Source organism: Sapajus apella, unplaced genomic scaffold, assembly GCF_009761245.1.
Source record: "Sapajus apella isolate SASKATOON/1434 unplaced genomic scaffold, GSC_monkey_1.0 scaffold42, whole genome shotgun sequence".
Classification (NCBI taxonomy): Eukaryota; Metazoa; Chordata; class Mammalia; order Primates; family Cebidae; genus Sapajus; species Sapajus apella.
Genome location: NW_022436982.1, coordinates 19472046 through 19487170, shown reverse-complemented (window position 1 = coordinate 19487170; position 15125 = coordinate 19472046). Strand labels below are relative to the sequence as shown.

The 15125-nt window shown below is 34.8% G+C and overlaps 1 protein-coding gene across 20 annotated transcripts in view; it reads right to left on the bottom strand.

The window, feature by feature from the left end:
* NFIB (nuclear factor I B) overlaps positions 1-15125 on the bottom strand; it is a 443164-nt gene that overhangs the window by 55917 nt on the left and 372122 nt on the right. For all 20 annotated transcript variants that reach the window (XM_032300179.1, XM_032300186.1, XM_032300181.1 and 17 more), the window contains 2 exons: positions 11580-11700; positions 8062-8180 (listed from right to left, as the gene is read on the bottom strand). In XM_032300179.1, coding sequence (XP_032156070.1) covers positions 8062-8180; positions 11580-11700 — 240 coding nt within the window. The remainder of the gene's footprint in view (positions 1-8061; positions 8181-11579; positions 11701-15125) is intronic.

Sequence of the window (15125 nt, the reverse complement as noted above, 5' to 3'; positions counted from 1 at the left end):
CTACTTATGATACATGTAATCTATGTTGCGTTTCTTAAGCATTGTAGTGATCAGTTTAGTAAGCATAAAATGGGATTTCTATCAGGTTTAAAAGAAAAATATATATAAACTTAGCTAAGCCCCGACAGAAAGTGAGAGCTCAATAAATAAATGGCAACCACAAACAGCAACAGAATCTTGTTTTCCTTGTTTCATCTATGTGTGCTTGTTGAACATAGTTTTTAAATTTACATGCTTTCTTCAACAAATAAATAATATAGAAAAAGGAGGAGAGTAACTGGTGGTATAAGTTAAAAAGAAGGGGAAAATACAACTATGATCTATGGACTAAATTTGAGTCCTGACTCAAACAAGACAACCTTTGAGATATTCTAGGGAATTTGAACATGGATTATATGTTAGATTATATTAAGAAATTAATGTTAGTCCCAGCACTAATAATAAGTAGTTGATTTACATGTGTGTGTGAATATGTGTGTGTAAAATTTTTACCATATCAAAATTTTGTTTTGAGAATTCTTTCAGAACTCTGAAAACTCGCAAATTCACCTCTATTCTTTTACTCTAGTTCTGTTAGGTCTAACAAAGTCTTCCTTAAGCTTCCCAAGAAAAGTGTCCCTCTGCCAAGACTTGCGAAGAAGCAGTGTTTAAAATCTCCTAGGCCATTTGTAAGTTTACATATTGATTCTCTAGGCAGGTTGTAGGAGAAGAGAAAAATAAAAAAAAAAAAGTCCTTTTAACAAAACCTAGGCTCTGCCATTCATTACTTGGGACAGGACAGCCTCTCTGATCCTTGGACTACTTAGCTGCGAAACAGGAGCTTGAATTATGTCTCACTAAGGATTTTACTAACTTGTGATCTAGACCTGAAAAATCAATTTTTTATTGTATATGATATCGGGAGTGTAATAAGCAAATGACACTGGCATTCCAAACAACTTCAGAGTAAGCTTAAACATGAACTCAATATGTAAAAAGATTTGAAAGAAAACCTTTTCTTATGCAGAGAAACTTTGTGTGGCGAACTATGATATTATCTCCCATGGGTTTCCCACTTCCCTATTTTAAGCTGCATTCCATCAATTTAGAGACCCAGTATTAAATAGAAAGTTGTTATTTTTTTCAGACTAATTATCTATTGTGGTTTTTCTGCAAAATGCTGTATTTTCAAATCTTTAAGCCTCCAGAGCACAGAAATATGAGTACAACTTTTCCATATTAATCAGTACCAGCCCTTCTAACACGTATACAAGTTTACCCCATCCAAAATGCTATTCTTGATTAGGACACACGAAGGGGGAACAAACATTTGTTCATTAGGAGGCTATGTGGGGAATTCTGATGAAAGCCTTCACCAGCAATTTATTGTTTTCCTTTCCATTTGGAAGATGCTCGTGTTGTGATGTTTCAGTTAGAGCAGTGTTGTTGAAGAGGCATTTCTCTTCAGGGTAGAGGCATCCTTGCGGTTTGCTTTCCAATGTCGGGGTAATACCTGGAAATTCACTTAGAGTTCTTTAACTTGATATTTTCCATAATAAGAAGCTAAACAAAGAAACTAAAAAATTGTGCTTAAACATCAAATTCAAACCAGCACTATTCACATTCATCCAACAAAAGCATTTGTGTCTCTCTTTTTTTCTGGCTTAAAACTTTGATATTTGAATATTTGCTATTTCATCCTTGTGATACAAACTGCAGGAATGTAATGAATTGTTGGTGTTCTATCTGGTCCTCAAAGGGGACTTAAAAAGTATGGTTACTAAGCTGTCTGCCCTGCCATTTTCTAGGACTTCATTTAATGTTAATGACTCCCAGATAGCAGTTATTCAACTATTTATGAAAGCTGCTTATTCATTCAGCTCCCACAGCTTTAGGGAAATCTTGAGATTGTATCATTTGTCAGACTGTGGTTTGGGCTGGAGCACTATGTTCCAAAGTTTGAGTCTAGGATTAATGCTCCCTATGGATTCTTTGAAGAAATAAAAGGTACTGAAGTCACAAACTTAATAAATAGGTTCAGTCAAGAGCCACTCCTGCATATCACAGCAAACGGTAGTATATTAAATACTCTGCATATTCATTTATGAATGAAAATAGTTTAAATTTTCATTACAAAAGAATTCTCCAAATTTAGCTGACCACTCTTTTGCATGTAGTATGTCTTTTCACATTCCTAAACTCACATCAGGAAACGCTGGAGGGCCTGGTGTGGTGGCTTACGCCTATAATCCCATCACCTTGGGAGGCCCAGGTAGGAGGATCAGTTGAGCCCAGGAGTGCCAGAATAGCCTAAGCAACAGAGTGAGACCCCAGCTCTACACAAAACATTAAAAGTTAGCTGGGAACAGTGGCAAGTGCCTATAGTCCCAGCTACTTAGGAGGCTGAGGTGGGAGGACCACTTAACCTGGGAGGTCAAGGCTACAGTGAGCCATGATTGCGCCACTGCACTCCAGCCTGAGCAACACAGCGAGACCCTGTATCAAAAAACAGAAATGCTGGCCTCTGATCCTGGTTCTGTCAGTATGCTACCACACTCTTATTTACTGTCATTTATTTCCTGATTGAGCACGTAATACTAAACTGGCATTTTTACACTCTAGCCCCCAGTGTTCCCTTGCCCTTTGACTTAATGCATTTGATAATTAATACTATATCCTCATAGAACTCCAGAAAGTGCAAATCGAAATTTAGCACAACAGGTAAGACTACCTTATTAATGAGAATATTTTCAAAATTATCAAAAATAAATCTCTAGGACTTGGAAAAAAATTAAAACTTCAGAAAGACCTACCTGATAAGACATTTATATAACAGAACTGGAGATTTTTAATAAAAATAAGTATTTTTACATTTTAGTACCTAAGACACCAGAACACAATGCGTAAATATAGCTTGAGAGTCCAGTTTAATTTTTCAAAGTACTCTCCAAAGTTTAATGACATGCCAATATACCAAGTAGTGCTAGTCTTTGCTAACATGCCAATTTACTGATTTTATGTAAAGACTTACCTCTCATAGTGCTTCAAACTGAGCTAGTTCTAAAGCATGGAGTCAGTCCTCTCATAATCTTATTTATATTAGTCCCCCTTTTTCTAAAGAGCAAAAATTATTTTTCCATTCAGCAGGTCAAGCTCTGGAAACTTAATTTATTCATATTTGCATGCCCAATGCCTGCAAAAATTCCTCCAATATAATAGACATTTGACAAATGTTCATTGAACCAAATTATCTCAAATCCCATACATGTAGAAATTAATAACATTTTACTGCATAAAGTCTTTTTGAATTTATATTTTATGTAAGATTACAGGTTGTTTAAACACTCATCTGGCTGAAAAGCTGTTAAAATTTCCACTTAGAAATCCCCAGCTGCATACTGCAAATATATTGATCATATCATGTTTTTTCTCACTAAATGTCTATTAAATGTTTTAGGAGTTTTACATTCAGAGTTAGATAAATTAGTGACTATTAAAACGGCAGTGGCAAAGTGATCTTACAAAGAATTGTTTTACATATTCAAGCATACTATTTATTTGTCTGTTAAATTACTGAGTAATACGGTTTGGCTGTATCCCCACCTAAATCTCATCTTCTTCCCATATGTCATGGGAAGAACTCGGTAAGAGGTGACTGAATTATGGGGGCAGATCATTCCTGCAGTGTTCTCATAATAGTGAATGAGTCTCACAAGATCTGATGGTTTTAAAAACAGGGGTTTCCTACACAAGCTCTCTCTTTGCCTGCTGCCATCCATGTAAGATGTGACTTGCTCCTCCTTCCACCATGATTGTGAGGCCTCCCCAGCCATGTGGAACTGTAAGTCCAATAAACTTCTTTCTTTTGTAAATTGCCCAGTCTCAAGTATGTCTTTATCAGCAGCATAAAAATGGTCTAATACACTAAGCATTGGAATACAACTAGATTTAGTCTCATGAGAGTAACTTGAATTATAGGAAAAACTATGACCTACGTCTTATTTTTCCTCTTGTAGCAAAAGTTACAAAAGATTGCTCTAAAGAAAAATTTCAAAAAAAGTACATCAACTAAGAATTCAGTCTGAATTGACTCAGGTGGAAAAAAATTAAGAAAGACAAGATCTCAATGAATTTTTTATGGAGTAAGTACTGTAATAAAAGAGACGTTCAACTTGCCTGTTGATAAACTAATCTGGCTCTATTTATTAATCATTAAAATCTTAAATGAAGAAAAATAGTATCCAAAAAAGAAAGTTTTTAACAGAGAGAGGGGCAGTCAGAAGTTTAAGACCAGGATTTACAGAAGAGACTAAGTAAGGAGAAATATTCTAGAATGTAGGAAAGCAATACAACAGTTGTTCAATACCCCTTTGTAGTGACTCAGCATTATTTTCCTTTTCATTTCCTTCCGTATGTATAAAATAACATAAAGTAAAAATATAAATATTACATAATATAGATGCTGACAAATTTAATTTTCATCACTATTCATCAGAAGAAAGCAAATTATATAGCCCCTTACTGTTTAAGACTATTAAATTATGATTAGTTTTAAAATATTCATGTCTATATTTATAAAAGTATAAATTACAATTCTCTTTTAATCAGAAAGTTATAACTTGTTGTTTTGAAAAGAAATAACCCAAGGACATAATGGATTTATTATTGCAATATGCTAAAATAAAAATACTTTTTCATTAAATTACTAAAATTGCATGAACATATTATTACATAAATCTAGATGTTATATTAATATTTTGTCTATTTTCAGAATAGAATATGTATAATAATTTGGTCATATTACATCCTTTATTTCTGCCTACTTGGAATAAATCTCAATGACTTAACTTGGTATTTCAGATTTTAAGGGAAAGTAGAATGCTACATATTGTCCATAATTTTGTTATCTTTGATTCTCATATTTAATATATCACTTTTGCTAAGGGCTACACCAAGAATATATTTTAATGCAAATTTAACACTAACAGAATAAGATATACCCAGGAAATAGTTAATAGTAAATTTAAGCATTTCTGCCCATTTTAAACACAAGCGTATTTTAATCAACCAATAAATAGTTATTGAGTATCAATTAGTGCAGCGCTTTGTGGGAGAAAATATAAATACAAGACATTTTAAAGGCATTACAATGATTGGAGTGGCACTCAATATGTGCTTTAGACAACTCCCTCCATCACAAGCAAGTATATCTAGAGAACATTTGAAGATGGACAAGAACACCATTGGGCATTTTATTTTGCACAATATTAAAAAGCAATTTTCTAAGAAGACTGCATTGGGCTTAGCAAATTTATAAAGATAGTACTGTATTGCCCATATTTCTTCATTGTAGTTGAGTCTCCTTCCCACAACGGCTTATTGTACACATTACAACATCTTCAGGGTCTACAGAATTAAAGTGGCAGTGTCATTATTTTCTTAAGCACATTTGAGAATGGAATATTCTTCCTTACTCTTAATATAATATGCCTTTGCAGATTCCTCCAATAAGTCTAATCATCTTGACAAAAGAAAATAACCAAGACAATACAACGACATCACAAAGAAAAAGAATGACAGTTTCCCTTCTACTTTTCAAAAATGTTTTATAATATGATTTGAGATTGGCTTTATTCAACAGGCTGAAAGAGGAATCAATTCTTACAAAGTGACACTCTCTATAATAAAAAACACCTACACTTCTGAATAACGCATCCATTCCCACACATTCACAAGGTTATTACCATTAGAATCTTTTCCAGAAGAAATTTTCTGACAGGAAAAGTATGGCTTCGTTTAGAATAAGCTGACAATGTCAGTAAAACAAGCAATAAAATATAAAGAGTTGAGGGTTTTGTTTTTCGTTTCACTTCTGCAACTCTGGCAAAAGTCTCTATATCATCTTGCCTTCACTAATGTGACTGGTGTTCTGCCTATCAATGGTTCATTTATACAACTATTTGTTGTACTCCTACTATGCACCAAGTGTGCGTTAAGTGCTGGTTACAGCAGTAGTCAAAACAGATAAGGTTCCTGCTCTCAGAGAGTACACAGATTTAGACAATTAATCCCATAAGTAGCTATGGGATTACATATTATGAGTATAATGAAGGAACAGTACGGGGTGTTGACAGAGAAAACTAGGAAGACAGAATTTAGACTGAAATTTCTCAATTTAAGCTGGGATTTGAAGGACAACAAAGTTTGCCAGATGAAGAGTTAGAAGAAGAGCATTCCAGAGGTCATAACTTATAGGAAGGTCCTGGGTGCTGCATTCCCAGCTTTAATAAAGCAGTGGGCTCAAGTGCAAGCATGGGGAAGCAGAATGTCACCTGCCAAGGTTATGGTGGTAGTCACGGGCCAGGCCTGTTGGTCATATAAGAAAATTCCCATTTCTTCTTTAGAGCAATGGGAAGTGACTAGAGGATCTGAAGCAGAGGAGTGACCTGTTGTTATTTATGTTTTATAAAGACGATGTTTGCCTACTGCCTCAAAGATAGATTTGGTGGGGTCTCACATGAGGGGAGTCTCAGAGACAAAACTCCCTCTGAGGGGGGTCTCACAGTCAAAACTCTCCAGCTGAGTTCAAATCCTTGTATAAAATGACCCTTGTCATCTCCATTATTTCCCTCCACATGCACAGTGTCCAGCCACATGGCACACACAGCCATTCTCAAATTTGCCTCCCCACCTAACACCTGGCTACGCTTTTGTCTGAGTTCTCCACTTCCACCCTCTCCAGACCCTCACTTCTTTACCAGTTAAAATCTCAAGGAGATTTAGGAAATGAGCTTTGAGTCAGTTGTGCTAAAGGAGGTACACTTGACTCAAAGCCCAATGTCTCCATGAAGATTTTTCACTATTCTTTAAACCCCATGTCACTCAGTATAAAAAATTTGAGCAGCAAAAAGGGAATAAGGGACTGACTTTGGCCTTAACCATTACACTCCAGAGTTATGTGTCTCCCAAGAGTACTCAACATAGAGTATCCCAATTCTCACCAACACACAACCAAGTCTTGGGCTGAAAACCATTATTCCCTTTTTTAGATTTATTTATTTTTTTTTTTTGAGACACAGTCTCACTCTGTTATCCAGGCTAGGGTGCAGTGGTATGATCTCAGCTCACTGCAGCCTCTGCTTCCCTGGGCCCAACTGACTCTCCCACCTCAGCCTCCTGAGTGGCTGGGATGAGAGGCGCACACCACTATGCTTGGCTAATGTTTTGTATTTTTCTTTTTTTTGTTGTAGAGATGGGGTCTTGCCACATTACCTAGGCTAGATCCTTTCTAAATGCAGAATTCTACTTAAAAGACAACTTAGAAATACACATTTATGTTGCTGACATAACATCCTATTTGCACACATGCTTACATACTAACAAAAATTGCATCTAGCTAATTTTTCTGTTTCCAGGCTTAATAATCTCCCTCTGATTATGGGGAAAGCATGGATATATCTGATGAAATATGATAAATCCAACAGACTTTAAGACTAGCTAAGTCTCAATCCTTCTGGATCTCAATACCCATTTCTTAAAGTTATATTTAAGCTGCCTTAGAACTGGGTCACAGTTTTATCTAGAAAGCCTAGGTAGATTGACTTTGACTCTGATACAGTGTACCTTACATTATACTTTTCTTTATTGTATGTGCTTTACCTACTTCCAAAAGGAATTGTAGCTCCCTTTAAATGAGAACTTCCAGTTCCTGGCACTTGCAAACTGCTTAAAGTTTGGCTCCCTGCAATGCCCCATAGAGAGGAGCAGGCAGATCTAATTGAATCACAACTTGCGGTTCTGCTGTGCTCCAACCAACAAATGCAGACAGACCATAATCAGTCACACACATAATTGTGGGTTCTAAAATATCATTTTGTCTGAAAAAAAGTCCAGTGAAACACATAAAAATAAGATTTTAAATAAATTAATTTTGACAGTTGACATTATTATCTCAAAAAAAATCCTACAGGAATCATTTTATAAAAAAATATAATCCATATTGGTTTAATTATGAAAGTTTGACTAAAAGAAACTTAAGAAATGAGCCAACATTTTACTCTAGAGGCATCTCCTTTTACTCACCTTGATCTCTTTCATGCCATGTTCGACTTCCAGCAGCTGGTGAATTTGGAGAGGGGTAAAAGTCTCCTGTAGGACTTGGTTCCATATTTTCATCTATGGATATAGTTTTGGGTCTTTTGCTGTTAAAATATGGCAATAATTATATTAATGGGATTTCTGGGAAGATGTGTACATTTGAAAGTAAATGATCTGAAAAGATCCTTACTGTGGAAATTTTCATAAGCACAGGTAATAGTATTTCAGAATCATTTTGAAATAATGGTGAGTATTCAAGACATCAATAGTAATAGCAAATATTTCTAGTTGCATACACCATTTATTATATCATCTTATACCTAAACTTATCTAACAAATATGGTGTTCATTATATTTACCATTCAAATGTATTTTCAAAAACGTTCCACTAATAAAAAGTGAACTCTTAATGTGGTTAACCTTCTAATATTAAAATTGTGTTGTGTGTACCTGACTCACTATCATTATCAATACTAACAATGTTCCTTTAATCGGGATTTTTCATTGATAATGCAGTCCTTTCACATTAATCCAAAGATTAATGTGAAGACCAAGAGCTTTGGAGTCAGACAGTCCTAGTGTAAAATTCTGACTAGGCCACTTATGAATTCTTAATAGTAAGCTCCTTAAATTCAGTTAAGTCATCTGTAAAATGGAAATAATAAAACCTAGTTCAAAGGCAGATGGTTGGAAGGGTAAATCGAGTTGTTAAATGTAAAGCTTTTAGTTAAGTGGCTGGTGTTTAGAAGATACTTATCAAATTGTAATTTTTAGTAACAACCTTATAATTAATAATAAAAAATTTATAGCAATTTACTGATTATTTTATATATTACTCTTTACCTTTTTCTTAAAACTTATTTATTCTTTATTCTTAAAATCAACTGTGAAAAGAGAAGCCCATTGGCAAGTTCGAACTAAATGGTACACTTTTAAAATGATACCTTTATTTTTTTTGAGACTAGGCCTCACTTTTTCACCCAGAATGTCATAGAGTGTGGCTTGATCTTGGCTCACTGCAAACTACACCTCATGGGCTCAAACAATCCTCCCACCTGAGCCTCCCAACTAGCCTGAACTATAGGTGCCTGCCACCATACCACACCCACATGATTTTTGTATTTTTGTAGAGACGGGTTTTGCTTGGTTGCCCCGGCTGGTCTTAAACTCCCGGGCTCAAGCGATCCTCCCACTTCAGCCTCCCAAAGTGCTGGGATTATAGGCATGAGCCACTGTGCCCAGCCAAAATGATACATTTTAATATGGAAATATGACTTATCTCAATGATTAAGAAAGATGAATAACCAGAACAAAGATTAAGAAGCTATTTTATATCCATACTGGTTGATATACTTCTTTCTTATGCCCCCACCAATATCCCATAAAGCAGATAATTATGAAATTATGACTATAAAAATGAATTTTTTCTTTTTTGTTTGTTTTTGAGACAGGGTCTTGCTCTGTTATTCAGGCTGGAGTGCAGCTGCATGATCATAGTTCACTGCAGCCTCAAGCTCAAATGATCCTCCTACCACAGCCTCCCAAGTAGTTAGGATCACACACACATGCCACCATGCCTTGCTAACTTAAAAAAAATTTTTTGTAGGGAGGGAGTTACCCAGGCTGGCCTTGAGCTCCTAGGTTCAAGGGATCCTCCTGCCTGGGCCTCCCAAAGTTTTGGGAATCCACGTGTGAGCCACTGTGCCCAATGAACATTTTTTCTTTAATTAAAAAAAAAAAAAATCTTATTCACACCTATGCTGGTAAAACCTTTTAAAAATATTCAAAATTAACATTTTGTAACAATAATAGCCATAATATTACAGGATTTCAGTGTTGAAAGTGGCCTCAAAAATCATACATATATACCAATCCCCTTGTTTTTACAAATGGGGAGACACATTTGAAGAGATTCAGTGGATTGCCCAGGGCAAGTTAATGGAAGCAGTCAGACATAAGGTAAGGACATCTGACTTCCAAACTGTGCTCTTTCCACTGCGTTGCGTTTCCACGACCTTGAATGATGCATACGTCTGAGTACATTTGTAGATGCTCATGCTTAATATTTGACTCACAATTCTCAGAGTATTAATATGATATAGAAGAAGGCAATTTCTATCCACGCTAAGCTTAGTTTCTTCCTAAAGTAACCAAGGTTAGACCTTATATCTAACTCTCTTTTTAATCTAACTTCTCTCATTGTGAGTCAGCAGAAAATGTGTCTGAAAACCTTAAAATGGGAGACAAATTGTATTCATAAGGAAGTAATAGAGAAATGTTTTCTAAACCTTGTTTATTCTTATCTTATAAGATAAGAAAGACAGTATCTTATATAGAGCAGTCATGAAGAAAGATCATACTCATTTAGCAGTTAAAATTTTAAATATTACTATTCACATTTTAAATTTAGAAAAACCAAAGCATTTTTAAGACTTCAATATGTCAGAGACTATTTTAATGATAATAAACCCAATTATCTTGCTACATAATTTAACTATAGAAAAACCAGAACTGATATAAAACTGACCTTCATTTATAAGCATACAAATATGCACAGTGCATAATTAATTCAAATTCAGTGGACTTTCATTATTGAAAATAGTTTAGAAAAATAAATATACAGATATTCTTTTATTTTTTAAAAGCTGACATTGTAAAATGAGTGTTTTGCTCTAGAATTCATGTATGCTCTTGTATTTGATTACATATATATTTAATGCTCTAGGAATGAGATAAGTCTTGAAGATCCAGCCCAAAAACAAACGAACAAACAAAATAAAATCAATACGTCTGTAATCTTTAAGCATCCTGACTGACAATTACAATGAGAAGTGCAGGGGAAAAAATGAGAATGTCAACAGAGAACTAAAACCAAAGAGAACTGTCTATAGCTTCCCCCCAACATAGACTGGTAAAACCAAATCTCAGGAAACAAAATATTTTTCTTTTCCTGGTAACTCACAGAACAGGAAAGGTAATATTTTCATTGGTAACTGAGAGTTGCCTAAATTAGTCAAAAAAATGAACTAATTGAAGAACCTGGAAAACTGTGGTCTTTAATTTTAAGGCTACATAAATGAAACATCGTATTTTTTATGTCTCATGATCCCAAGCTTAGGTGTATTTTTTGGGTAAAAGTTACCAAGAATCAGTTATAAACCAGAGATCACTGCCACAGCAACATCATTTTTAAAGGCATCCAAAGATTTCATTAACTGGTAGCATTTTAATATTTCATACAACAGGATAAAAATCATATTAGTATATTTTCATAGTTACCTAACCCCCTGAAAAAGATTTTTTAAGCTGCTGTATACAACAATTACATTTAATTTGTAACAGCTAAATAAATATAATCAGGAAAGATTAAAATCTGTGTACTAGCAGTAAAAACTCTTATTTCCCATCTCCCTTTACCTACCTACCCATCTATCTGCCTGTCATCCACCTACCTACCTATGTGTGTATCAACTGAGAATAAGAGCAGCCCTTCTTTCGGTTACCTGCTTGGTGGAGAAGACAGCGACCTCTGAAGATTGACCCCCGAGTTCATGTCATGATAGTATGGTTGGCTTGGGATTTCTCCAATTGGGAAGTTGACTCCAGTTCCCTGGGTTATGGGCGCTGAGGAATAAGACAAAGAAACATTGGAAATGACATTTATATTTCTGAACTCTATTAAAATGTAACAATGAAATATCTTCCATGCCTCTGGTTAAGGATAGAGAGAACTTTCTTCACCTTAATCCTATAACACCCATCATACACCCTGGGTAGGGCTTGAGAACTTACTCACTTTAGCAATGTTCAAGCTTGAAAATTTGAGGCTATCAGACTATAATCACTGGTTACCAATTCCCTTAATCCTACTCCTCAACCTTCTTTACTCACTCCTTTAAATGAGTTGACATTACATCTGTCACTCTACTAGTCTATAAATGCCTTGGAGGAAACAATATATGATTCCTGTCACTATCCAACATTAATATTTGAGTGGTTAGAAGTCATGATAGTAATAATTATTTGATATAAATAATTCTTATAGTAGGGCAGGTATATAAGTGAAATTTACAGATATAGAATAAAACCCAAGTTTGTTTCTAAAATATGTAGTCAGGTTTCATATAAAAATGATAAATGTGGTTTTACTCAATAGTTGGTGTTTTTTAAATTTTATCCCACAACTTTATAAATCATTTAAAACATATAAATGATTTTAATCACATAAAATTTGCTAATATACTAGGAACTAAAATTTTTGTATATAAGCATTGCTTTTTGTACAATTACATCTGTTCAAATTTTTAAAATTTAATTTTAGATATTATAAATAAGTCTGTGAAGCAGCATATTGTGTTAGAATCAGCAATCTTGAAATAAATAGCCTTTTAGTTTAACTTCCCTCTGTACTTATAAGCTATGTGCCTCAGTTTCCTAACTGTAAAATGGGAATAATAATAACCTGGCACATTATGATTATTTTGAGGATGAAATTAAGTAGGTAGTGGTAAGAGCCCAGAATCGTGCCTAGTATACAATAGGTGCTCAGTGATTATGAGTTCCCTTCCTTCTTTGCTTTCTCCTCTAAATTTCTTCCCTAATAGACTGGAATAGTTAGCAAAGATGAACAGTTCAAAATGTGCTAAAAGCAGAGGAAGAGGTATAAATGAACCTGTTTGCTAAAAATTTGTTCATTCGATTATTGACTATGTCCATTGCTGGCAGGTATTGCTGCAATGGGTACAAAATAGTCTCATACACTGCCCTTAATAAAAATATTGCACAAGAAGCTGGGTAAATAAAACATTCATGTAAAACTTATAAATATCAAAATAGATGACAATGAAACTGTCCAAATGAATGACATGATCCATAACTGCTGTAGGATTGCAAGGGGAAAAAAAATCCAATACCAGCTTGAATTGTCCAAGAAGTCTATGAGAAGCCATAGCTGGCACTGGACTTTAGAGAACGAGTAAGAGATGAGAGGGAGGTCATTCTAAACAGGGACTGCTGCAGAAGCAAAATCATGTGTAGAGATAATGTGCAAAGTGAAGACCAGGCAGGTTGGTGTCAAAGAACATTGCTTAAGAATTGTTTCTATTTCTTCACCTGTCTTAATCAGCCCTTCAAAAGCTCAAATGAATGTGTACTCTGAGGCTTTGCAACCAAATTCTAGAGCCCCTGAGATTCACTCTAAGCATACGTGGCCTACTTATCTCCTCCTCCCTCCTAACTGTCTCAAGTGGAGTATAAAAGTTTAAAAGGCCTGCAGATTTTTATGAAAGTTTTCTTACCCATAATTTTTAATGAATATTCTAAATGTGTTCGCTATCCCTTGAATTCTATTTTAATATTAGGCAGGCTAAGATTAACTTAAAATATTTTTAAGAAAATATAATTAGGAGGCACAAGCTTTATCACGGAGAAGTGATCAAGGAATATACCATGAACATCTCTCTTTCCCCACTGAAAATTAAATAAATCGTATATACATGATGAGTATCAGCTCCAAACTTCTGGAGTATCTATCTGCCTTCTGATAGACTGTTCATGTTTTATAATACACTGTAACATCCTTTACGCAGAAAATATGTGTATTCAATGAGTAACTATGCCTGATGGCTCGAATTATTTGGACAAATAAATGTAGCTATTTGGACAACTAAAATGTTGTGGCTTGAGGTACACCAATGGTTAAAAAAAATGTGAGGTAAGAAATCCCACAGTAACCACATGTTTTAAAATTTATTATCAGAACCATGTTCTATGGGACACTGGAAGCGGGCTACATGCTAGAAGGAGGCATTTCAGGGGCTCAAGTGAAGAAAACAATCTGTCTGGCTTCTTATCACAGTAATAAATACAATTCACAGACCTGAGTTACTAACAGGAAACATAGAGGTTCTACCTTATATAAACTATTTTCAATTTATTAAGCTCATGTAATTTTTAGGCAAAGATTTATAATTTCTATTGAATACATATGGCTCCATAGTCAGCACAGTTTGTATAGCCATAAATAAATGTAATTTGTAGTAAAGATAATTTTAAAATCTTCAAAAGTTTATTTTTTTTTCTAAGTTTTCTTCCAGAAGGATTATTCCAGAGTGTCAAGAAAGCAAAAAACAAACAAACACAAATATTGCATGGTCTCACTCATACATGGGAGCTTAAAAAGTTGATCTCATGGAAGGGGTTGTCAGAGGTGGGGAGGTAGGGAGATGAAGGGAGATCGGTTAATGGGTAAAAACACACAGTCATAATAGAAAGAATAATTTCCAGTACTTGATAGCACAGCAGGGTGACTAGAGTTAACAACAATATACTGCATATTTCAAAATAGCAAAAACAGATTTGAAACATTCCCAACATGAATAAATGACAAATGTTTGAGATTACAGATATCCTAAATACCCTGATTTAATCATTGCACATTGTATGCATGTATCCAAAGATCCCATGGATTCCATCAATATGTACACATATTATGTTTTAATTTTTTAAAGATAGCAATAAGATAGTCTACAGATTTATGCCTGCACACTGTAACAATTTAGTATTCATTCTGACAGTAAATGGGGAAGAAAGTAGATTAACAATAAACACGGCCAAAGTACAGAAATTATTTAATGACAAAGAGTGTGTGAGAACAGCAAGTCTCAGATATTCTTGCTTAAGAGCCTCTGGAAGAACTTACATCAGATGCAAAGATCAGTGTTAGCACCTCTCCCAGGGAGCCACAAGAAGGCTGAAAGCTGCAAATCATGTTTAAGAGGTTGCTGATATCCTCTTAAAAATGCAGCACCAAAGAACCTCAGATTCTAAGGGTTAGAGGCCAAACTTTAATCTTTCTTATTGTTATCCTCACTCCAAAAGCTGATCCTAAATCAACTTTTAAGATGGAGATAATGTCATTCAACAGGGAGATCACTATCCTAATGCTGAATAGCTTCATTAGCTAAAGTCAACATACACATCAGTGGGTCTTATGATTGTAAAACTCTGGAGGACTGAAACCACTAGCATACTGTGAACCCTCAAGCCAG